The 26,209-nt window shown below is 38.8% G+C and overlaps 2 protein-coding genes across 2 annotated transcripts in view; both read right to left on the bottom strand.

Annotated features, from left to right (window-relative positions):
* The window catches only part of LOC310723590 (embryonic polyadenylate-binding protein A-like), a gene marked incomplete at its 3' end in the record, with an annotated part of 236,156 nt that overhangs the window by 136,433 nt on the left and 73,514 nt on the right, over positions 1–26,209 (bottom strand). The gene's annotated exons all lie outside the window — the stretch shown is intronic.
* Positions 11,561–13,352, bottom strand: LOC310724206 (polyadenylate-binding protein 1-like 2; the record flags this gene model as incomplete). The annotated part of the gene is made up of 6 exons (XM_083537949.1): positions 11,561–11,659; positions 11,918–12,064; positions 12,291–12,438; positions 12,570–12,685; positions 12,814–13,010; positions 13,235–13,352. The coding sequence occupies 6 exons, from the start codon at positions 13,350–13,352 to the stop codon at positions 11,561–11,563; spliced, it is 825 nt and encodes a 274-aa protein (XP_083394075.1).

The raw sequence follows: 26,209 nt of genomic DNA, 5'->3' as shown, positions 1-26,209 counted from the left end.
GCATTAAGTGTTCAGATTGCCATTGAGGAATGGGACTGAGGTATTAAACAGGTAACGGTTAGCAAAGGATGATTTCGATCCATCGACCTCTGGGTTATGGGCCCAGCACGCCTCCGCTGCGCCACTCTGCTCACTGCAAGCAACTAAGACGGGACTCACATCTTGTGGCAAAGAGTGGCTTGACTCTACTTTTCTAGCTTCCAAACGGTGCTGGGAAACCCAGTAGGGTTCTTGTCAATATCAGATGAAGCTTCAATTGAATTTGGATTACAATGTAAAGGAGTCAGTCAGAGACCATGCTCAACTATCATGATAACAAAACAAGTGTTCAAGCCAGTGATCTCAAGTGAAACCTAGACTTTTGCTTTGGTGACCATGTGTAGGCCAAATAATGAACATGCAAAAGTCATGGATGTATTTAGTTGTCGTTTTAATTTTCTACGGGGTTGACTTCAAAACGTGCTGCTGCACTGTTAAAGAGCTGTGTTCCAGCATTTCTACTCTTCAACCATGTACTGACCACATGCAGATCTTGAAGTGAAAGGATTTTGAAATAGATTTTACTTTTCTTCACTCTGAAACGATACTCATCCTTATCTGTGATCTTAATCGATGTCCACCTCTCTGCTAATCACATGCGAGCACTACATTCTTACCCTTATTCCCAATGAAAAGGGGCTCATATAAAATTATGTGGCATTTATTAAATGTATGATTAAAAATGACTCTGGCCTGAAAATTTGCATATAGGAAGATACTGCACGCAAAAATCTGATACCTTCATGGCATTATGTGTTCAGATTGCCATGAAGGAATCCTTGATCACAATTTCCTTGTAAATCTTTTTCTTAATCTGCAAAATAGTCCAACCAATATGAAATAAAATGGTAAGATTTTTATTTATTTTTTTGTATATTTAAAAGGTCCAAATGATACATACTAAGCTTATTTTCTGAAAACATTAAAGGACTGGATTATGCAGACCAGTGTACAGTGTAAAGCCATACACTGATTTGCTTCTATGTGACACTTTTTAATTTTACAAAAGCTGTACATGAGAAAGTGTCAAGGTTCATGGCGAATAATGCTCTTCACACCTTGAGAGACAATGGTCCACCGCTTAATTAAATTATCAAGATAAAATGCCACTGTAGAAAAGGAAAAAAAAATAAATCTAAAGATACTAGCAGAAAGGACGTTTAATTTTTTTTCCATTTGCACTTTATTTACACACAGATTTAAACACACAGTTGCACACTTTTGTACCATTCGAGGAATCAGATCCTGTACAAACGACAACACAAGTGAACATCGCATGCCTGACATTCCGAAGTGTTTTTCTGCTTCACAATCCGCTCGTTTGCAAGGCACAAAGATCCAGCAAGCAGAAGTGGCAATAGGTCTGGTGTAGGCATTGTGGTCTTTCATGGGCCAAAGGGGTCCTTGGGCGACAGGTAGCTTGGCCAAGTAGACTACGGTGCTGGGTTTACCCACGGCTGCCAGGGAGTATTTTCAAGGTTGTGTGAATTGCGACTTTTTGTCTTCAAAGGTTTTCTAGGGATTGTGGCTCCCCTTCTTTCTCACTGTCCACTTACGTGCCTCCAGTGGGCTCAAGAGCCCAACTAAGACAAAAAAGCAAATTGTACCATCGGCAGAAGCCGCTATCTATAAACCTTGGCCCATCTCATAACATATTGCACCTCCCTTTTGTGCGCGATAAAATAAAAGCCCCTTTTTTTCTTCAGCAGTGCCGTCAGTCCTCTTTATCGGACGAGGTGGCCGAGAGGTTAAGGCAATGGACTGCTAATCCATTGTGCTTTGCACGCATGGGTTCAAGTCGCAAGTTTGTATCTTAGTCGCTCTTTTGCTATTTCTATCACAAGTCTTCAGGATATAATGCTTCTCAGCATGGGCGTAAATTTCATTTAACAGTAGGGGGGGACAATAAATATAAAATTTCTCATGAGCAATTTTTGAAGGAGACACAAATAATACAGTCAAATTGTACTTATAAAGACACAGTGTCCCCACAGTGAAAAACTTTGCTTTTATCATTATTATTGTGGCATGGAAACTGCATCAATATGGTTATTTTCAAAGTTTTTCTCAGGTTCAATGACAAAGCAAAACAAGGAATAATTTTTTTTTTTTTTACATTTTATATAAAATTAACAAAGACACATTTAAGAACAGAATTGAAATTAATTATACAAAAAAAAACAGTGGGGTCAGTTCGGATGTAGCACAGTGCTCATTTAGTAAATGCACAGCTAAACAATATGCTAATTGTGTGTTAATGTTAAATTAACATTATGCCAAGTCGCCCCAAATAAAACAATGAATGGGAAACGGCTTTGGCGTGTTAGTGTCAGTGCACTATGCAACAAGATATTGTAAACAAGCTAACGTTAACTAGATAAGTCATATTTTAATCGCTAATAGATTCTTGGAAAATTACATCGCTAATCAGCATTTTTGCTGCAACTAAATTATGAATGAGTCTGCATCAACTACATTAAAAAGAATCGCTTTATTTAAAGTAAATAAAATACCCTAGTTAATGGAGTTAAACATTAATTGAGCCGCAGGAACACACCTGACTCGTGTGTGTAGAGTAGGTGAGATGAACTGGGAAAGCAGGCAGTGGGTCAAACCACCAGAGGTGGGAAGTAACAGAGTACAAATACTTCGTTACTGTACTTAGGTAGTTTTTTTTTGTATCAGTACTTTACTCCACTATTTATTTTTTAGACAACTTTTAACTTTTACTCATTACATTTTTACACAAATATCTGTACTTTTTACTTCTCACATTTTCAAAACAGGCTCGTTACTTTAGTTTTAATCCATTGATTTGGTGAAATATCAAATATTTCTTTTCACTGCGCGCTGATTTCAGCCGAACAACCGATTTCCTGTTACTGCGCGTCTTTTTTAATCAGCTGGTGTATAAATTCCTGACTCTCACTCTTTACAAAGATAAGAATCAGCAGGCAGAAGGCAGTAAGAAGTTTGGGGTTGATGTGGATGAGACAGAGGGAGTCAGTGATGAGAATATGACTGAGAACAGACACATTCATGATCATCATCATCTTTTCTCTGCTTGTGTTCTATATGTGGATCTTCAGCCTGGACACATTCATTCGGTAACAAAATTTTTAAGTAGTTATATATATATTTGGCTGTCAAAAGTCAAATTATTTATTATTTATTATTTATTATTAATAATGCACTATCAATTCAGCGCGCATTTCTGTTTTTACCATTAAAAAAAATAAAAATGTAATACATAAATAAATAACTAAATATAAAAGAGGCGAAATTAAAACCTCCAGCAAAACATGCACTTATTAACGACGTCCCTTCTTTACTTAGATATAAAATAAATAAAAAAACTTCACAGAAAAATATTTTTAATCAGTAAACTTTGCGCCAAGTCTCAAATCAAACACCAAATCCGCCATGTTTTACACAATTTACCCTCTAGGTGGCGTTTTGTGGGTTTTTCCCTCATAATGGCGAAACGAAATTAAATTACTGACTTTATTAATCGTACAGATAAAAACAATACATCATTTAAATCTGTAAAATGTCTATGATTTTATATATATATATATACATAAATATATATATATATATATATATATATATATATATATATATATATATATATATATATATATATATATATATATATATATATATACAGTAAGGAAAATAAGTATTTGAACACCCTGCTGTTTTGCAAGTTCTCCCACTTAGAAATCATGGAGGGGTCTGAAATTGTCATCGTAGGTGCATGTCCACTGTGAGAGACATAATCTAAAAAAAAATCCAGAAATCACAATGTATGATTTTTTAACTATTTATTTGTATGATACAGCTGCAAATAAGTATTTGAACACCTGAGAAAGTCAAAGTTAATATTTGGTACAGTAGCCTTTTGTTTGCAATTACAGAGGTCAAACGTTTCCTGTAGTTTTTCACCAGGTTTGCACACACTGCAGGAGGGATTTTGGCCCACTCCTCCACACAGATCTTCTCTAGATCAGTCAGGTTTCTGGCCTGTCGCTGAGAAACACGGAGTTTAAGCTCCCTCCAAAGATTCTCTATTGGGTTTAGGTCTGGAGACTGGCTAGGCCACGCCAGAACCTTGATATGCTTCTTACAGAGCCACTCCTTGGTTATCCTGGCTGTGTGCTTTGGGTCATTGTCATGTTGGAAGACCCAGCCTCGACCCATCTTCAATGCTCTAACTGAAGGAAAGAGGTTGTTCCCCAAAATCTCGCAATACATGGCCCCAGTCATCCTCTCCTTAATACAGTGCAGTCGCCCTGTCCCATGTGCAAAAAAACCACCCCCAAAGCATGATGCTACCACCCCATGCTTCACAGTAGGGATGGTGTTCTTGGGATGGTACTCATCATTCTTCTTCCTCCAAACATGTTTAGTGGAATTATGACCCAAAAGTTCTATTTTGGTCTCATCTGACCACATGACTTTCTCCCATGACTCCTCTGGATCATCCAAATGGTCATTGGCAAACTTAAGACGTGCCTGGACATGTGCTGGTTTAAGCAGGGGAACCTTCCGTGCCATGCATGATTTAAAACCATGACGTCTTAGTGTATTACCAACAGTAACCTTGGAAACGGTGGTCCCAGCTCTTTTCAGGTCATTGACCAGCTCCTCCCGTGTAGTTCTGGGCTGATTTCTCACCTTCCTTAGGATCATTAAGACCCCACGAGGTGAGATCTTGCATGGAGCCCCAGTCCGAGGGAGATTGACAGTCATGTTTAGCTTCTTCCATTTTCTAATGATTGCTCCAACAGTGGACCTTTTTTCACCAAGCTGCTTGGCAATTTCCCCGTAGCCCTTTCCAGCCTTGTGGAGGTGTACAATTTTGTCTCTAGTGTCTTTGGACAGCTCTTTGGTCTTGGCCATGTTAGTAGTTGGATTCTTACTGATTGTATGGGGTGGACAGGTGTCTTTATGCAGCTAACGACCTCAAACAGGTGCATCTAATTTAGGATAATAAATGTAGTGGAGGTGGACATTTTAAAGGGAGACTAACAAGTCTTTGAGGGTCAGAATTCTAGCTGATAGACAGGTGTTCAAATACTTATTTGCAGCTGAATCATACAAATAAATAGTTTAAAAATCATATATTGTGATTTTTGGATTTTTTTTTAGATTATGTCTCTCACAGTGGACATGCACCTACGATGATAATTTCAGACCCCTCCATGATTTCTAAGTGGGAGAACTTGCAAAATAGCAGGGTGTTCAAATACTTATTTTCCTCACTGTATATATATATATATATATATATATATATATATATATATATATATATATATATATATATATATATATATATATATATATATATAAAAGCTTCTTGACTTGAAGAGGTGCACTTTCTCCGGTATCACCTAATTAACTGTCCATGTGGAAACATAGCAAAGGCTCTTAATGATGTCCACACATCTCTGCACTGTTACAGCCTTTATATTTAATCACTGTACATTTGCTTACATATATATCACATGCTGTACATATGCTACATGTTTATCTGTTTCTCCGCAGGGTGGCTGGGCGATCCCTTAGAGATAGGGTGAGAAGCTCGGTCACTCGAGAGGAGCTCAGAGTAGAGCCGCTGCTCCTCCACATCCAGAGGGGTCAGCTGAGGTGGCTCGGGCATCTGTTCCGGATGCCTCCTGGACGCCTTCCCGGGAAGGTGTGAGAGACTATGGCTCCCGGCTGGCCTGGGAACGCTTCGGTGTCCCCCTGGAAGAGCTGGAAGAAGTGTCTAGGGAGAGGGGAGTCTGGGCATCTCTGCTTAGACTACTGCCCCCGCGACCCGGCCCCGGATAAGCGGGAGAAGATGAGATGAGATGAGATTGCTACTTTTTGCACTTCTGGTAAATGCCAAACTGCATTCCGCTGCTGTGTACCTGTACTATGCAATGACAATTATCTATCTATCTATCTATCTATCTATCTATCTATCTATCTATCTATCTATCTATCTATCTATCTATCTATCTATCTATCTATCTATCTATCTATCTATCTATCTATCTATCTATCTATCTATCTATCTATCTATCTATCTACCTCCAGTTAACAGCTAAAACGGGTAGAAGTAATAACTATTTTTTACTTAAGTACATGTCAGAGCCAAGACTTCTTAACTTTCACTTAAGTAAAAAGGTATAATCAGTACTTCAACTTTTACCCGAGTATTTTAAAACATGAGTATCTGTACTTCTACTTAAGTAATGGATGTGTGTACTTTTGCCACCTCTGCAAATCACTGTAAGGAAGGGGAGGGGGGGAACTCAACTGTTTCTAAATGCATTTTTTGCGTTTTTTTTTTTTTTTCTACTTACACAATTATTTAGGTATACATACACATATTTTTCACAATAGAGAGTGCGATATTTAAAAAAAAAATGTTTACGCCCATGCTTCTCAGTAAAGCCATACTTGACTGTTTAGAGGAATTTTTGAAGCTGTGAGGTTTGCGTAAGCATTGCAAGTTCTTTCCTCCAAAGGCTTTCCTAGGGATTGTGGCCCCCCCGTCTTTCTTGCTGTCCATGTACATGCCTTCAGTGACCTCAAGAGGCCAACTAAGACAACAAACCAAAATTTACCATTGGCAGAAGACGCAAGTGTGCCACTACCTTTGAAGGAATTTCCGAAGCTGTTGTTTGTTGCTGTCTATTTTGCAAAGGTTGTCTGTTTCCATGATGGTACAAATCCTATCGCTGCCACTTTATACTTTTGGTCAAATACAGTAGATCTCCTTCCTTTAATACTGCAGATGTTGATCAGCAGGTCCAAAGCCTAGACCCGTCAAGATTAAGGGTCGCTGTAAATGCTAGTCAAAAGGTGCTCGTTTTAGCTCTATGTACAACAGTCTCACGAGCTTTTGTCAAATAGAATACAAAGGTTATCCTGCACTACACACAGTTTTACTTTCAGTTTGTCAAGTTTAGCCTTTTTTAGTCAAAAAGTAATGATTTGTATTTTTTCTCTGAACAACCAGATAGGTCTAAAACTCACATACTAAGCTTATTTTCAGAAAACAATAAAGGACTGGATTATGCAGATCAGTGTACTCTGTACAGCATTGTTGTGAAATCTGTCCTTTTCACTTGTTCACATTATGCAATACACTGATTTACTTTTAGGTGACACCTTTTCTTTCACAAACGCTGTAAATAAGAGAGTGTCAAGGTTCATCAATGATAAATCTCCCAATTGAATTATCAAGATAAAATGCCACTATAGAAATAAAAATAAGGAATCTGAGGATACTAGCAGATAAGACGTTGCATTATTTTCCCTTTGCACTTTATTTACACACAGATTTAGCCACACAGTTGCACACTTTTGTGCCATTCCTGGAACCAGATCCTGTTAAAATGAGAGACCATGCTTAGCAATCATGATAACAAAACAAGCGTTCAAGCCAGTGATGTCAAATAAAACCTAGACCGGTGTGTCACAGCAAGGTTTCAACTATTTTTGTCCAAAGACATGCTCAAGCATTTGGATGAGTCTTTGATATTCAGTGAAATGTTGGCAAAATATTTTTAGTATTAAACAAGCAACAGAAGACTTGAGCATTATCCAAGCAAACCATTGAATCAAACAGAGTCAACATGTTGAATAGTTTTCTCTCATGTTCTTTCAGAATCAACTCAGTAAGTCTCCACTGCATGGGCTCAGTTTGGAAAGTGGGATTCAAACCCACGCCACCAGGGAAGACTGTGACACAACACCTTAGACCACTCGCCCATCCTGACAGCTAGGGTCTGGTGTTTCTTGCCTTGGTTACCATGTCTAGGCCATATGGTGAACACACAAATGTAGCAGACGTATTTTGTTCGCGGTTTATATTTTGTTATCTGTCATTAATAATGTTATTGTTATGATAGTGTAACTGTATTTATAGTACAGTAGCACATACAGTAGCACATTAAGTAGTGCTGTGTGTTAGTGTTTGTGTTACTAGTATGTAAATGTAGTTATTTCTTAGCTATTAAACAAAACATGTTTTAACTGTCCCAGAAATGTCTAAAAAGTCACACAAGCCTTTAGGGAATGATGAGTGGACGTCTCGTCTGTGGCGGTAGAGGATGTTGAGTGTGCGGTTTGCCAGCACTGGGGTTATGCTCTGAAGCTGCTCCCCATCAGAAGAAATGGTTTCAATCTGTTTCATAAGGTATGTGCAGACAACAATTTATAATAGAACATGATTAAACACAGTTACTATAACCTAAAGGTCTTTATTTGTACAGAGTGAGAAATGTCCAATGCAGGTCCACGGCCAGTCGAAACTTTCCGGTGGACCACAGAAAATGCTTTGTGGATTCCACCCTCCTAAAGTGTTAATTTCAGACTTTCAGGTAATCATCTCTTTCATGTCACGTTACTGTCGACCTGCAGAACTATATTTCTGAACAAACTCATGTGCTTTAAATGTCCTCTGCTGTGGGATGCAGAAATATTTATTCATTTTCTCCCGCTTATCCGTAATTCGGGTCGCGGGGGCAGCAGTCTAAGCAGATTCCCCAGACACTTCTCCGTGTCCAGGGATCGGGCTGTCAAGGCCCCCGCCTTCGACTGCTGCCCAATCCTCTCAGCACCGCTCCCTTACGGTCCCTCCTGCAGGTGGTGAGCCCACTGGAAGGCGGCCCCACGTCGCTCCGACGTCACGGTCCTTGATTTATTTTTCTCGTAAGGGTATGCAGAAATAGTTGTTGCAATATTTAATTTTATTTACAAAATCTCAATAAAGTGATGTTTTCATTCCTAATTATATATAACAATGTTTGCTTGATCTACTCCCATTTCTCATCCAGTTATTAAATAGTGGAAGCACTGACATTATTGTTAAATTGTAAAAATTGTATAATTGTTAAAATATTTTAAGCACAGTTTTTATTTATGACCTGCGTAAATCAGATAAAACATAGCAAGCAAGAAAAAAAAATTACAATAGATTTACATTTTTTTAAAATTGCCTTTTAATTTTGCCTTTATACTATTTATTAAAATTTTTTTAATTGTAGTGTTATATTTATTGATTTTAATATCACTTCACTTCTGCCCTCAGACTCTCACTAGTGTACAGAGATGATTGTGGATTAAACATATTAATGTGTGAATGTTAGATTTTGCAATGTTTCTTCTTATTTAGATCTGTAAAAAATACCAAGACTAAAAGGTGAATTAAACCTGTTTTCCACACTCTTCATTGTTCTTCTACCAGGTCGTAAGTGTTCCACCTTCTGCAAGTGTTCCACCTGCTTTACTCCACTCCTACTGCTGTAGCGCCCCCTACCTCCACCCTCACCATTATACAGCCTGCACTTACATTATCACTGCTCATTCATTATTTTTTATATTTTATAGTCATATTGTATTTTATTGGATAGAAGATTTTGTGTTTTCTTCAAAAGGGAAATCAGATCTTTACATTTCCAGCACATGTATGATTTTACATGAATGTCAGTCTGTTCTGTCGCCTCTCTTTTTTTTTGTTTACAAAGTCACGGTTTGGTGGATCCTTCAGCAACAATTCAGCAGTCAAACCTAATGTAAATGTACCAATGCAGATTCATGTCATTTAAAAAGACCTTCATATGTCATTATGATCATCATTATTATTCTTAAGTTTATCATTTACAATATGTGTCTTTTCAGCCTGGTAGTCAAAGTCCATCTCCTTCAGCCAGTGATTCATCTGCATCCAGTCCTTCATCTGCATCCAGACCTTCATCTGCATCCACACCTACTGTTTCTTCCAGTTCTGCTCCTTCAATTATTAATTTCCAGTATTTTAAGCCACTCAGAGACTTGATATCATTTTACTGTTTATAAATATTTTTGCTAATATTATATAGTTATGTTATGATTCTACTTTTGTGGATTTACTACTATTTTTATCTATTGTTGTTTATAATTAGGTTGTTTTTTTTAAACCCACTTAGGGACTTGTTCATTTCACATGTTTATATTTATTGTTAAATACCCCTTACTAATATATACATATTTTGAAATAGTATTTGTACCTTTGTGTGTTTGCATCAATTATACGTTATCGTTTGACATTTTTGTAGCATTTTCAGTAATTAAAAAAAAAATGTTTTATTGTACATAGAAAAGTGACTCGTGAATTATTCTGTGAACCTGCTGAACCCATTATAATTATTATTATTCTAATTATTTATATATATATATATATATATATATATATATATATATATATATATATATATATATATATATATATATATATATATATACGCGACCCGAATTACGGATATATATATATGTATAAATATATATATATATATATATATATATATATATATATATATATATATTAACTTATATGTTTATGATGTAAACAATTATAAACTCAATCTGAACAGAGTGGGGGCCATCCTGATTATGTTCCTCATCAGAACCACTAAGAACGTGAACGTAATCTTCAATCAATTTAGTGATCATCAGCACAGACCTCATAGTCCTCACCAGAGTCTGGATTTTTCTGTAAACACACACAAAAGCCCTACATCACCTCTAATCCTTTTCATCTAGTAGCAGCTCTACATGCAGCTGCAACTGTACTAATAATACATTAAAAATAATACAAATGTACTATGATTTAAGTGAATCAATGCTGCAGTTCAGTGAGATTATAAACTGGGTTTAAAGCTGTAGATTGTATAGGAGGAAAATATTCATTAAAATGTGTTGTTAAAATGTGTATCACAATCACTTGACAAGTTCCTCTTAAAGTTCTTATAAAATGTATAATAATCACGATTCAAAACACTCAAAAACAGTGTGTGTGTGTGTGTGTGTGTGTGTGTGTGTGTGTGTGTGTGTGTGTGTGGATACCGACTCACCGACTTGACTCCTGCTTTTCCTGTTGTTAGGATTATGTTCATTTCATCCACCTGCACACAAACACACACATATACACTTCTATCACGTGTGTCACATGCATATAAAGAGTGAATAGAGGAGTGATGTGTGTGATTATGAATAGATGTAAATGAGGAATTGGTGGGTGGGGTTTTGTTTCCACATGACCAAAACCAAACCATTATTTTAATATAATATTATTTAACATAATAATACACTTGTTACTACAACCACTTATTACAAATAATTTCTAAATATAATAGTAGTGTGTGTGTGTGTGTGTGTGTGTGTGTGTGTGTGTGTGTGTGTGTGTGTGTGTGTGTGTGTGTGCTCACTTTGGCTCGCAGAAGATCAGGATCTGAAATCATGTTAATGATTTCAAAGTTGTTTTCACTCCCAATCAGCATCCATGAAATTTTATTCGCTTCAGCTGGGTGGATTTTCTCTACCAGAGGCAACAGGTGATCATCTGCAGAGAGAGAGAGAGAGAGAGAGAGAGAGAGAGAGAGAGAGAGACTTTACTGATAACTGCCTGTGTGTGTGTGTGTGTGTGTGTGTGTGTGTGTGTGTGTGTGTGTGTGTGTGTGTTTGTGTGTGTGTCTGAGTAAGTTTAACACTTACGTGCCATCTGGATCTGCATTTCAAAATCTGCAGACTCCAACATGTATATGGTTAAGCGCTTCTGAGGTGCTGCAGCCATGAATACATCCTGCACATCTGGAACATGAGGTGGAGCTGGACTCTGTTCTACAGCTGGAACATGAGGTGGAGCTGGACTCTGTTCTACAGCTGGAACTTGAGGTGGAGTTGGACTCTGTTCTACAGCTGGAACTTGAGGTGGAGCTGGACTCTGTTCTACAGCTGGGACTTGAGGTGAAGCTGAACTCTGTTCTACAGCTGGAACTTGAGGTGGAGCTGGACTCTGTTCTACAGCTGGAACTTGAGGTGGAGCTGGACTCTGTTCTACAGCTGGAACTTGAGGTGGAGCTGGTTTCTCATCCACAGTTGTAAGCTCTTCTACAGCAGGGACTGTTGCAGTGTCTACTGCTGGGGTATTTTCTTTATTTGGCTCTACCTTCTGGCTTGGTGTGAAAGAGGGAGTTATATTCTGAGTCTGTAACACACAGACACACACAGCTGTTAACACTTCAGTTCATTTTGTTTTATCAGATTATCATCACTGCTAGCAGGAGGCTCTTGAGGGAACCAGCTAGAGGAGGTTAAATGGTTCTTAAACCATTTCAGCCAGTAACCCATTTAACTGCAATATTGAACTTCAGCATCAAAGCATTTTAATGTGGGCAGCACGGGGTGGTAGATGTTTAGGGTACAGTCTTCACCTGCACATTCTCCATCCTCTGCACGTTATGATGGACAGGGTTATCCTGGTGTTCTCGTCTCAGTAAGGTCTGCTTGTTGGTGAAAACCTGGGTGTGGTGGTTCCTCTCAGTCTCGCGCTCCTTACGAGACTTAAAGTGTTGGATGGAGCTGTAACACAACAGAGACACTGCTCTTACACACTGCTGTTAGTCTTTATGCCGACACCAGCAAAATTACCCCCTGATGCTGACTGAAATCCCCTCATATGACCAAACCCACACTTTATATTAATAGATTACACTTTATGGCCGTTGAGGAGTTTGCCATTGAGCTTCTCTTTTGCCAAATCCGCCGCCTCTGGAGACTCAAATTGGACGTATCCATATCCTTTTGTCCCCGTCTTGTAACCGACAACCTTCAGGAGAGACACGTCATGTCAACACACAATTCATATCAAACAGATCAAATACAGGACTTTAGTAGAAAACATGTTAATCATGCTATACAGATGTTATTCAGATCCAAACAGTTTAAAGCACAAACCCTGCATGACAGGATCTTCCCAAAGACTGAAAACAGGTCAAAAAGGGCCATGCTGTCAATCTTCTCCAGGTCCAAGTTCTTGACGAACAAGTTCCCGATGCCACTTTTCCTCGTGGTGGAATCCCTCTGAGACCACATGACTCTCATAGGGTTCCCCATAAGGAGCTCACAATTAAGTGTTTCCAACGCTCGCTCAGCTGAGGAAAAAAAATTCATTACAGGTCATTCATTTCAGTAAAAAAGACTGGGGAAAAATGAGTGAGGAGAAAACACTCTTACATTTTATTTAAGGCACAAAACCTGAACATATTCACATAATAAAGTAGTAAAATAATACAGAAATTATTTGGAATATTAAGTAGACGATAAACTGGTATAAATGCAGAAATAGTGTATTGGGGTTTAATGAGGATTTAATTACCATCGGCTCGCTGGTAAAAGTTGACATAGGCGTAACTGAGTGAAACGCCGGCGTTCCAGTTCCTGCAGATCCGGATGGAGTGAACGTGGCCCACAGAGCTGAATTTCTCCATCAGCATGTTTTCTGTCACTTCATGGTGCAGATCACCAACATACAGTGCTGAAATACTGGAATTCATTTTTTATCTAAAAAAACAACAACAAACAAACTATTAAACAAACTGTCAGGTATAAACAAGAGAAAAAACACCAAACCTACAGTCTTAAACACTAAAACATCAGTATGAGTAAACTACAATCAGTTTCCACTCTGAAATGTTGAAAGATTGTAAAACATACAGGTTTAAAGATCTTACATTTCTACATAGACCCAGTACAAAAATAAAGTTAACAAAAAGCACAAAACAGTCTAAGAAATATTTAAAATAACTATATATATATAGCAAAGCTACTTATCAGGTACCTAATAGTCAGTAGTAGATGAACAGTTATAATGTTTATCAGTCTCTGCTGCTGCTTTTATTGCGTCTGTGTGTTTGTTTGATGGTTGTCAAGGAGATACTAGAATTTTATGATGACGTCATAGAAACTTTTCTGCAGTATCACTCTGGTCACATGACCAGTTGGACACATATATCACAGGCACTTAAATCTGAAACACTATAAAATTATTATTTTAATACAAAACTAACTTAAATATAATAAAATAAAAATGGTCCTGAATCCTGCATGTACACAAAACAGACCAATGAATCTTATTTAAAATGCTTTCAGTGATTCTACATCCTGCGTCTGATCTACACTGTGTGACCAAAAGTATTGGGACAGGTGACTTTTCCACACCTGCAGCTCCACTGCATCATCAGTAATGAGCTCCGTTTAGTCTGAATTTAATAAAAATTAAGAATATGTTGCATTGAGCAGAATTGGACATTTCGGCTAATGGTGTAGGAGAACATCATCATTAGCCTCATGCTAGCCGGGTTTGCTAGCGCTGTTTTCGTGTTAGCTAGTTTCTTAGAATATTTGACTAAAAGTTGACCAAAAGACAAAAACATTCGTATTAAGACATTTATAGTTAGTTTATACTATGCTCACCAAATGTAGAATATTTAGACTAAGGATAAAAACTATTGAAGCTAAGATTAGTTAGCCGGCTAGTTAGCCTAGCTCAGTGGTTATCAAAGTGTGTGACGCGGCCCTCTAGTGGGGAATAAAGACATGACAGGTGGGGCGCAATGAACGGCAGGATTTATTTATTTATTTGTTCTTCATTAATGATTTTCACTATGAATAAAGTTCATACACTCAAAGCACCACAAACAATGTTGTGAAAATATATTCAATGGATAAATGTGTGACATTGACCATAAAATAACAAACAAACAGGTAATTCAGCACAAGCAGACAAAAACAAGGTAGATGGTAGGAGCAATAAACCACAAATTCAGCCTTAAAGAAAATATAACTGTGCTTTGTTTTATTCTGTTCCTTTTGCCACATCTTATCTCTGAGACTTTTCAGATGTTGCTACACTGGAAACTAAATACAGATCTCAGTTCAATATTGAACATGACTTGAGAGTGACAGTATCAAGTCTACAACCCCGTTGTGAAAAAATGTCTAGATTTGCTTTATTTTTGCACAGACTGCAATGTGACAGAAGGCCAAGTGATAACACAACTACACCTTTATTTTCACTATTTTTGTTTTTGATGCTAGTTGATGTTCATTTAGAATTGGATAGTTCAATAAATTAGACATCTTTCAACTTGAATTATTTCATTATCCTTTATTTGATCCCTATGTCTCTTATATCCCTATATCCTTCATTTATCCTTTTTTGAGGTGACAGAGGTCCAAAAAAAAATCCACCCCTCTGAAGTGGTAAATGGCAGAAAAAGATTGAGAATCACTGCATTAAAACACAAACAGAAGTTAGCATTTAGTTAGCATTAGTACAGATTGGAATATAAAGCATGTCCTGTTAGAGGGCAGTGTGAGACTGACAGTTGAGGATGTGAGCTGTGTGAAGCTGGAGATCAATAGTCTGTTAAGAGGTGGAAAGAGGGAAAAAGAAGGGGAAGAAGGAAAAACAGGAAAAAGAGAAAGAAAAAAATAGAAAAATGGAAGAAAAAGAAAGGAAATGGAAAGATGAAACATGCCTTGTACATTTGTTAAGGTTTTTGGCAGATTGATGTATATATTTTATAGTAAACTGCCTTTTTATGTGCTTCCCAGGGAGAATCTCTGATGTGAATGACGTCGGTTCGAATCCCACCTCAGGTCCGCTGAAATCCCCCAATAGTGCACAAAAATACTGATGATGTGAATGAAAATACATCACTTGTCATTCATGTTATTTAATATCTGTGTGATTTGACTGATTTTTTTTTTTTTTACTGGAAATTCCAATAAAGGGCATAAAATCTATGTATATTTATTTTCTTAATGTACTTATTTAACTTTTAACACTTGTTTTAACAAAAGTCTATTTTTCATTATATGGTACGTGTTTTGTATTTATGTTTTATATTTATATTCTACTTAATAATAATATTATTATTAATAATAATAATAATAATAATAATAATAATAATAATAATAATAATAATAATGATGATGATGATAATGGATTCAGCAAGTTCACAGAATAATTCACAAATCACTGTTCTATAAACGATAAAACAATTTATTTTTAATTACTGAAAATGCTACAAGAATGTCAAATGATAAATTATAATAGATGCAAACACACAAAGATACAAATATTACAAAACTATGTATATATTAATAAAGGTTATTTAACAATAGATATAACCAAATACAATGATAAAAAAAAGTCCCTAATTGGGTTTAAAAGTCGCTCAAAACACCAGCAAGAAATTATTAAAGGAGCAGAACTGGAAGAAACAGCAGGACTGGATGCAGATGAAGGACTGGATGCAGATGAAGGACTGGATGCAGATGAATCACTGGTTGAAGGAGATGGACTTTGACTACCAGGATGTAACGCTACATATTGTATATTATTAACTTAAGAATAATAATAATGATGATAATGACATATAAAGGTCTTTTTAAATTACATGAATCTGCATTGATTGAATGAGAGGCGACAGAACAGACTGACATTCATGTAAAATCATACATGTGCTGGAAATGTAAAGATCTGATTTCCCTTTTGAAAAAAACACAAATAATCTTCTATTTAATAAAAGACAATATGACTATAAAATATGAAAATAATGAATGAGCATTGATAATGTAAGTGCAGGCTGTATAATGGTGGGGGTGGAGGTAGAGGGCGCTACAGGAGTAGGAGTGGAGTAAAGCAGGTGGAACACTTGCAGCAGGTGGAACACTTACGACCTGGTCAAAGAACAATAAAGAGTATGGAAAACAGGTTTTTTTCACCTTTTAGTCTTGGTATTTTTTACAGATCTAAATAAGAAGTATATATTTATTTACTTTTTTATTATTTTTTTAACCCCGCCACACTTGAGACGTCCACTCATCGTCCCCTAAAGCCTTGTATGACATTTTTAACATCTCTGGGCCATTTGAAACATGTTTAGGCTTTTTAGCTAAAAATACTGACTACATTTACATAATAAACACTACAAATGCACAAATCAGGTAGAAAACAGTTACATTAGAAGTGATGCAGCATCATGATATAATTATTTGTTACACTAAACAAACACTCGAGCGTAATGCATGCACTTGAAAAATATGAAAGATTTGCGATTCTGTTGATGTTGTTAATATAGAAGAGAGAGAAGCATGAAAAGTGATGCAATAATATTATAATGCCGAGTGCCGAGCTTGCAAAAAAAAACACCTGAATGCACGATAACATACTAGAAAAACTTAAATGTTTGTGTAGTTCATTTTACCTGAATTTTCTCAAAGTTTAATTCCAGAGAATATCCGTGCCGCGGTCTACAGTAAAACATCTAAAGAAAAAAAAAACTCTGTGGCCGCAACTGGATGAACAAAGATGGAGCTAAAGCGCATATAAAGTCGCGCCATTGGCTGAGGAAAGATGGAGAATCCGTGCTGATTAGCCGTCATTCACACACAGTACACAAGTTGCACCACAGAGACTTTGGCATTGTTTCATTTGGTAATTCTGAAAGCTTCATTGGCACTGATTGTCCTTAAACCGCTAGTCGGTAGCTGGCGTGTGTTCTGCATGAGGCCCATGAGCTAGTGCTTTGCTGGAGCAGGTCAACAGAGGTGACGTCTCCTGCTGGATCAGTCAGTAGAGCATGAAACTCTTGACCTCAGGGTATTTCATTCCTTCCACACATTGAGCAATAAAAAGCTTTTGCACTGGCGCACTGAGCAGAAGTTTATATTAATCTTGGTGACACCTTTCTGACGAGCACCGCCGAATCTGGTGGTCCTTATTAAGCTGCTGATAATCGTCAGAGTGTGTGTATGTGGTGATGTGACACCACATGTTAAAAACCTCACTTTTGTCAAACAGGGCGTCTAAGCTCTCAGTTGAAGACAGTTTTGCAGGCACCTTTTACACTGCGAATAAAATGCACTTAAATGCACTAAATAGGTTTAGTTTTCACAGACTGCAATTTCAGCAATAAAAAAGAATTTTTCCAAAGAGGAAACATATTACTTGTTTATTATAAGAGACCCGTCATATTTTCTCTTGTATATTGTTATATTGATATTATGCAGATATTGTATATCTGCAGCCCAAAATATAACTACTAAATATAGTTATTGTTGTGTGTGTGTGTGTGTGTGTGTGTGTGTGTGTGTGTGTGTGTGTGTGTGTGTGTGTGTGTGTGTTTGTGTGTGTGTTTTGTTGTTAATGTTGTGTCCTTGTAGATCTGGACTTCACTCACAGATGCTGAAGAAGCTTTAACTGAATATTAAACTTGTGCTGGTTTCTCCTCCACAGCTGGAACTTGAGCTGCAGCTGGTTTCTCCTCCACAGCTGGAACTTGAGCTGGATGTGGGTGGACTCTGGTTGTGGTGGTTCCTCTCAGTCTTGCGCTCCTTACGAGATTAAAGTGTTGATGGAGCTGTAACACAACAGAGACACTGCTCTTACACACTGCTCAGTCTTTATGCCGACACCAGCAAAATTACCCCCTGATGCTGACTGAAATCCCCTCATATGACCAAACCCACACTTTATATTAATAGATTACACTTTATAGCTGTTAAAAAGTTTGCCGTCAGGATTCGCTTTAGCCGAATCCGCCGACTCTTGAGATTTAAATGTGGAAATGCTTTCTTCAACACTTCCATTTGTGTCATTTCACCACAGCTACATTGTCTCCTTGGTTTAGAAAAGTGTTTTGTACTCTGCATGGTGAGTGGGACTTATGACTCCCATGTGTAAAAATGTGACTAGGAGACCCACTAGTTCATTTATTCATTCATTCATTTTCTCCCGCTTATCCGTAATTCAGGTCGCGGGGGCAGCAGTCTAAGCAGGCCCCCGCGTTCGACTGCTGCCCAATCCTCACAGCACCGTCCTTTACGGTCCTTCCTGCAGGTGGTGAGACCACGGGAAGGCGGCCCCACGTCGCTCCGACGTCACGGTCCTTGATTTATTTTTCTCGTAAGGGTATGCAGAAATAGTTGTTGCAATATTTAATTTTATTTACAAAATCTCAATAAAGTGATGTTTTCATTCCTAATTATATATAACAATGTTTACTACTAGTTCCTGAACTGTTAATGATACTCAAACTTACAGCAATCCACCAAGCAACACTGGCCAACCTGTCGCTCGTCGGAGGAGTGCCTTTGGAGGAGGCGTGTTGTAGTGTTGGCCGGTTAACTCAGTTGGTTAGAGCGTGGTGCTAATAAAGGCAAGGTCGCGGGTTCGATCCCTGTACGGGCCATTCTGGTTATTTTTTCTTAATAATATCCTTTTCTGATAGTTAATCAATTGCATCATTCACCTTAAAATTAAAGGGTTTAAACTTAAAAGCTTCCTTTGTTCATGCGTTTGTGGGCATGGTTTCCGGGTTATACTTGCTTTGGAGAGCTTAAAGTTTTATAAAAGTGTATCAAGACAGTATGGTACATTTCATGATCAGATAAAATGTTAACTTTGACATCAAGCCTCAAAAGAAAAGACAGCATTAAAACAGATGTATACTGTACCGGGACCAGTATTTAAGGTATAACTTATGTTAATACAACATTATATTCTGCTATATACAATGCACCCTTGTTAGGAAAGAAAGAAATCGTTTTTGAAATAAAAAAAGAAGAGACAATATTAGAACAGAGGTAAATAACTAAACCTTTTAGAGTGTAACTATTATTGAGGTAGAGTTAAACACTTGCTTTCTTTATAGGAGAAGATACAAACAAGATGTATGTTTGTGTCATGTGAAGTGGGACATTCTATTTATTATTTATGTAGAGGCCTGCTAAGTTAGGCTCTAATAATTATTTAGTTTTTATTTTCTTTTACGAGTTAAACCTTGTTCATTTCACAAAGAGAGTGAGAGAGAAGGACGACACGAGGAGGAAAAGGTGCGCTAATCATGCGGTGCAGGTGTAAAGCCTGACTACTGGGTTTGTGAACGATATACAAGAACAATGAACAGATAAAAGACTGCTTAGTAAAATAATTGTGAATGAACTCTATGTAGAGAGTGTAAGAGTGAAGGTACTCAGGTGCACGCGTTCACGTGAAGGACAAAGATGACGCAGTTTTTTAGTCCCAGGACTATGTGAGCTTTGTGTGAGTTGTACAGTTTGCAAAGTCGCAGAAAAAAAAGTTTGAATGTACAAACCTTGTGGAACAATTGGCAACACGAATACAGCAAGTGAGTAACGGAAAAAGTGAAGGTCGCGCAATTCTTCAGGAAAGACTGAGGACACATGGTGGTTTATGCTGCATCTCTTCTTCGTTTACATCGTTGGATGGATGATTTGCACAGTACGTGTTCGTGGATGGACACCAGGGAAAATCGAATCGATTGAACGGATAATCGTGTTTTTCCAAGTTGGTGCGTCGTGTGCAAGTTTCACTGTTCCTTTGGATTTTGTGAGTATCAACTGTATACACTTTCACATGAGCTCCAACGTAGCGTGCCAACCAGAGACTTAATCCCAGCTGGGTACTATTTCTTTTCTGGGGTTTTCTTTTCTTTTGTTTATTGTTCATGCAGTATATACTCCTGTTATTCTTATGCGAGTTCCGAGAGTGAATTGTTTTATGGTTTGATGGCCCCTGTGGAGTCAACCAAAGAGGCTAGGGGGTTATCTGGCTTTCGGGGTGGTGTATGTATGTATGTATGTGTGTGTGTGTGTGTGTGTGTGTGTGTGTGTGTGTGTATACTGTGTAAGGTATAGAGACTGGCTTGTGTTATCAGTTAAATGCTGCTTATCAGCTGGAGAGGTCAGGGCTTGTCCTGCTTTGTGTCTTAAAAATAGGAAAATAGTAGGATCTTTCCAGTCAATTCCACACTCTGAGCTGGAAATGAGACTGAGGTATTAAACAGGTAATATTTAGCAGAGGATGGTTTCGATCCATCGACCGCTGGGTTACGGGCCCAGTACACTTCCGCTGCGCCACTATGCTCATTGCTAGCAGCCAAGATGGGACTCACGTCTTGTGGCAAAGAGTGGCTCGGAGCTACTCTTCTGGCTTTCAAATGGCCCTGGGAAACCCAGTGGGGTTCTTTTCAGTATCAGATGAAGCTTTAATTGGATTTGGGTTTCAATGTAAAGGATTCAGTCAGAGACCATGCTCAGCAATCATGATAACAAAACAAGTGTTCAAGCCAGTGATGTCAAATGAAACCTAGACTGGTGTGTCACAGCAAGGTTTCAACTATTTTTGTCAAAGACATGCTCAAGCATTTGGTTGAGTCTTCGATATTCTGTGAAATGTTGCCGAAATATTTTTAGTATTAAACAAGCAACAGAAGACTTGAGCATTATCCAAGCAAACCATAGAATGAGACATGTTGAATCAGTATCAACTCAGTATCAGTATCAAGTCAACAAGTCTCTTTTTCCTTTTTTATTTTTTTTACTTTTCTCCACCCTGAAGTGATACTCGTCCTTATCTGTGATCTCAATCTATGTCCGCCTCTTTGCTAATCACATGCAAGCACTACATTCGTACCCTTATTCCCAATGAAAGGGGGCTTATATAAAACTATGTGGCATTCAGAGTTGGGCAACGTTACTTTTAAAAGTAATGCATTACAATATTGAGTTACTCCCCAAAAAAGGAACTAATTACGTTACTTATTTACTTTTTATGGAAAGTAATGCGTTATATTACTTTTGCGTTACTTTTGCAATACTTGTATCTATTTCACGCCTTACAGGTGTAACAGGTGTAATATAGATAATTGCCATTAAGAAATCAGTTAAAACAGGGCAAAAGACATGTCTTAAATATTTAAATGCTTAATAACTTCTGAGAACAATAAGATGATCGACTAAATTTTGACCACAAGGCTGAACACTTCCCAGTCGCACTTCTGTACACTGCTTTGCAATCTGCCTTCGCCGTCAGAAATGTAACTATCGTTCGTGTATATAAGGTTAAAGGTGTGGGCTGCACACCGGTGATGTGGAGGGAGAACATACCTTTCGCTGTCATCACGTAAAACTTCGTGCAATTCCGTAAATATGACCTCGTCCTTGTCTACATCATTCTCTGCTTCATCATCAGCTTAAAACATTCTGAACGCTTTTACAAAGTTCGCGCTATTATCAGTGACTGTGGCAGTTTATCTTCCCACAAAGAGCAAACAAGCTGTGAATTTGCTCTCTTTCTCCGCTGCGATGGCATCGTACATGTGTCTCCCACGGAAAACTTTTATTCTGAGCAGTCAATAGATCTGCAGTGGTGGAAAGTCGGCAAATGTTTTCTATATTTCTGTCTCCATTTCCATATATTTAACATTATACACACACACACACACACACACACACACACACACCTCTGTAGTGCTGTGGTTTGCATGCAGATGTTTTTTTTTTTTTTTGGAAGTGGTATTTTTTGCAGTTGACAAGAGTTTTTCACTAACACATAATCTACACTTAACGATTATTCCCTTCTCCTTTTCCTCGACTATTTCAAAATAATGAGAATACTTCCATCGCAGTAATGTAATGCCCTGGTTTGCCATCTCCGCTTCTGACCAGCTTCTGGGGTACGTGATTCTACGTGACTACGTTCATTTTAATTCAGTATTTATTTTTAAATACTGCCCAATCCTCACAGCACCGTCCCTTACGGTCCCTCTTGCAGGTGGTGAGCCCACAGGAAGGCGGCCCCACGTCACTCCGATGTCACGGACCTTGATATTTCCCTCGTAAGGGACCCCCGGAGCATAGAGGGTTAAGGGCCTTGCTCAAGGGCCCAAGAGTGGCAGCTTGGCGATACCGGGGCTTGAACCCCAGACCTTCCGATCGGCAACCCAGCGCCTTAACCGCCGGAGCCACCACTCCCCCCCTCAGATATTAATGTGTAAATTTATAAAGTAACGCGCTACTTTACTCGTTACTCCAGAAAAGTAATATTATTATGTAACGCACGTTACTTGTAACGCGTTACCCCCAACACGGGTGGCATTTATTACATTTATAAATAAAAATGACTTTGGCCTAACTGTATTTAGGCTGGCTGAAAATGTGCATATAGGAAGATCTTAAACACACAATTCTGATATCTCGATGGCATTATGGGTTCAGATTGGCATTGAGAAATACCCAGTGGGGTTTTTGTCAGTATCAGATGAAGCCTCAATTGGATTTGGGTTCCAATGTAAAGTATTCAGTCAGAGACCATGCTCAGCAATCATGATAACAAAACAAGTGTTCAAGCCAGTGATGTCTTAAGTGTGTTCTTAAGTGTGTTCAGTACGACTGGATTGGCAGTATACCGAGATGGTTTGATCGGAAAAGGTGAGCAAAGCAGAGCAGATACAGAGGATGATGTACAAGACAGTAGCTCTAGATTGCACCAAGTGGATTCTTGTGAATTGGTCCAGAAGTTCAATTTTTGGATATGTGCAGCCCAGTAGTATATTTGAAAATTGGGCAATGCAAGCCCACCACTGAGCCTACATCTCTGCAATAGAGTTCTACGGATCCTGGGCGGTTTTCCACCCCAAAGAAAAGAATTAATGATTCCCTTTATAAATACCCATTTGATCATTCTTGGTGGTGATTTGAATTGTGTTTTGAACCCTGTTTTGGATCGTTCTAGTTCTCGTGCTGTATCCCAATCTGCAATGTCTAAATCGTTCTCCGATTTCGTGTCACAAAACGGCTTGGTAGACCCATGGAGATGTCGCAATCCCGGGATGAAAAAATTTTCATTTTTCTCCCCGGTGCTTCATTCATTAACCCATAGACCTACACCATCTCCTTGGCGGTTTAATTCGCATCTCCTAGCAGACAAGGATTTCTGTGCGTCTATTTCTAAAGCTGTTGATGAGTTCTTGTTGTTTAATCGTCTTGACTCTACTCCATGCTCATTATTATGGGAGACTCAGGGGGCGAATCATTTCATACTCTGCTTTCATATATCGGGAGCACAGAGCTAAACTCAGGGAAATTTCATCGGCTATCAGCCAACTCGATCAGAGCTACGCGTCCAACCTCATTCCAGCTAAACGTGAGTCTGTACTATTGTCAGCCATTTATCCAAAAACAACTACACAGTAAAAAAAAAAAAAAAACAGGACCTGTGAAGCCAGGGGGATCCCCACCCCCCACCCCAGTGGGCGCGCATCCGACACACAAACACAAACAAACACATACCCAACACACAAGTAGAGTCCCCATTCCAACAGTAACCCCAAGGGACAGCAACATGAACTATCAAAAAAGAAACCTATCGCCACCCACACAAATAAATGTGCTAACGACACGGAGAACAAGCCTATCCTAAGCAAAGAGAAGGCTCCAGCAGATTAAACACAAAATTAATTATTCACAACAATATCTATTTCACGGCTGCTCATCCCCGGTCTACATAAACATTTAAACAATGTTTCTAGAGAAAAATAAATTCCCAACATAAATCGACCAAGCGTTTATGAAACAAACATTACGTTTTCAGGATTACTTACACTTTGATTCCAATAAAAATAACAACAACAAAAAAACCCCACAAAGTGCCTCAAGTTAAAGACCAGCATCACCACGCGGAGTCTGTGAACAGTGCATTGACATGAAAAACGAGGAGCAAACATCACGTCCAACAGCGACAAAAAATATGTTCACACTTCAGACAGTTTGGATAGTTTTTATATACTTGCTGGCCTCGTCAGGTGAAAGAAAATCTTTGCCCACACCATTGTGTGTAATACGTAGCCACGCTGGATAAAACAACCCGTACCTCACACCTTCAATGCCACGGAGCTGCCGCTGCACCTCGTTAAAGGCAGCCCGTGCTTTTGCGGTTTTTACCGTATGGTCGGGAAAAATAGAAATGTTTAGGCCCTTAAACTGAATGTTCTGTAATTCTCTGGCGCGCCGTAAGACATCCAGACATTCGCTGTGATAGTGAAATTTGGCCACAATGTCTCGTGGTCGTTCACCAGGCTTTGGTACGGGCTGTAGAGTGCGATGTGACCTGTCCAGAACCAGCTCCTTCTCCAGACTCAGTGCCTCCTTCAACAGCGCGGCAACACTCGCGTTAGTGGAGCTATTTGGACCCTCAGGAACACCAATTATCCGGACATTATCGCGCCTTGATCTCGCTTCCAGATCTTCGCATTTGGTCTCCAGCTTATTGTACTCAGCAGTAAGACGGTGTATGTCATGTTGCATTACAACGATATCATCGGTGCAAACAGAAAGTGAGCGCTCCATTTCAACCACGGTGCCCTTCAGTTCCCGCACCGCAGCCTCATTCGCAGCTTTATCGCTGGACAGCTGCGCCTTCACCGCCTGCAGCTCCGACTTTATTGTCAGTAAATCGTTTCCCAAAGTACGTTCCACTGCACGTAGCTCGGCCTTAAATACCTCGATGATTTCGGACCTCAGAGAGGACAGCAGCTCTGACTTTAATGAGTCAATATCAGCCTTAGAAGCTGCCTGTGAAACGATGGGCACTTCACACGGAGGTGAATCACGAGAAGACGAGGCCGCAACTGTTGCACCAGGCCGCAGCTGCGACTGAGTTGTGCTACGGGTCTTAGTAGTTTTACCAGACATCATAATTACCTCTAGATTCAAATACACACACACAACAGGGGTAAACCGAGGGATTGAGAGCAAAAATAAAAGTGAAAAGCTCAAAATAACAACAATTATAACATTAATGCACCGGAGCCCCCTAACACCACGTCCTACTCCATGACAAGCTCGATAGCGCCCCCCCGCCAAAATATTTTTTGTATCAAACGAGGAACAGAAGACTTGAGCATTATACAAGCAAACTGTAGAATCGAACAGAGTCAAAATGTTGAATAATTTTCTCTCACTATCAACTCAGTATCAGTATCAAGTCAACAAGTCTCCCCCACCTGGGCTCAGTTCAGAAAAACTGACTAAGAAGGTACACACTTGTCAGAAGTGGGATTTAAACCCACATCTCCAGAGGAGACTGCAACCTGAACACAGCGCCTTAGACCGTTTGGCCATCCAGACAGCCAGGGGCTGCTTTTCTTGCCTTGGTGACCATGTCTAGGACATATGGTGAACACGCAAATGTAGCAGAGGTATTTCGTTTGCGGTTTAATTATTATTATTATTATTATTATGCGGTTGACTTCAAATAGTTCTGCTGCAGTGTTAAAGAGCTGTGTTCTGGTGGAACAACCTCTGGGAATTTGTAAGAAACTAAGATCACAAATGTAGTAGGCATGATTTTACAATGGCACAGGGAGACCCCAACGGATTTCAGGTACGTCACCTTATCCTCTAAGCCATGATTATGGAAGGTTTTCCATGACCTCTGCACATCCATCAATGGGTCAACTGGTGCTTGCCTGCATCAAAA

Source organism: Silurus aristotelis (assembly GCF_946808225.1).
Source record: "Silurus aristotelis genome assembly, chromosome: 3".
Lineage (NCBI taxonomy): Eukaryota > Metazoa > Chordata > Actinopteri > Siluriformes > Siluridae > Silurus > Silurus aristotelis.
The sequence above is the reverse complement of the archived record's forward strand: the minus strand, read 5'-3'. Positions and strand labels throughout refer to the sequence as shown.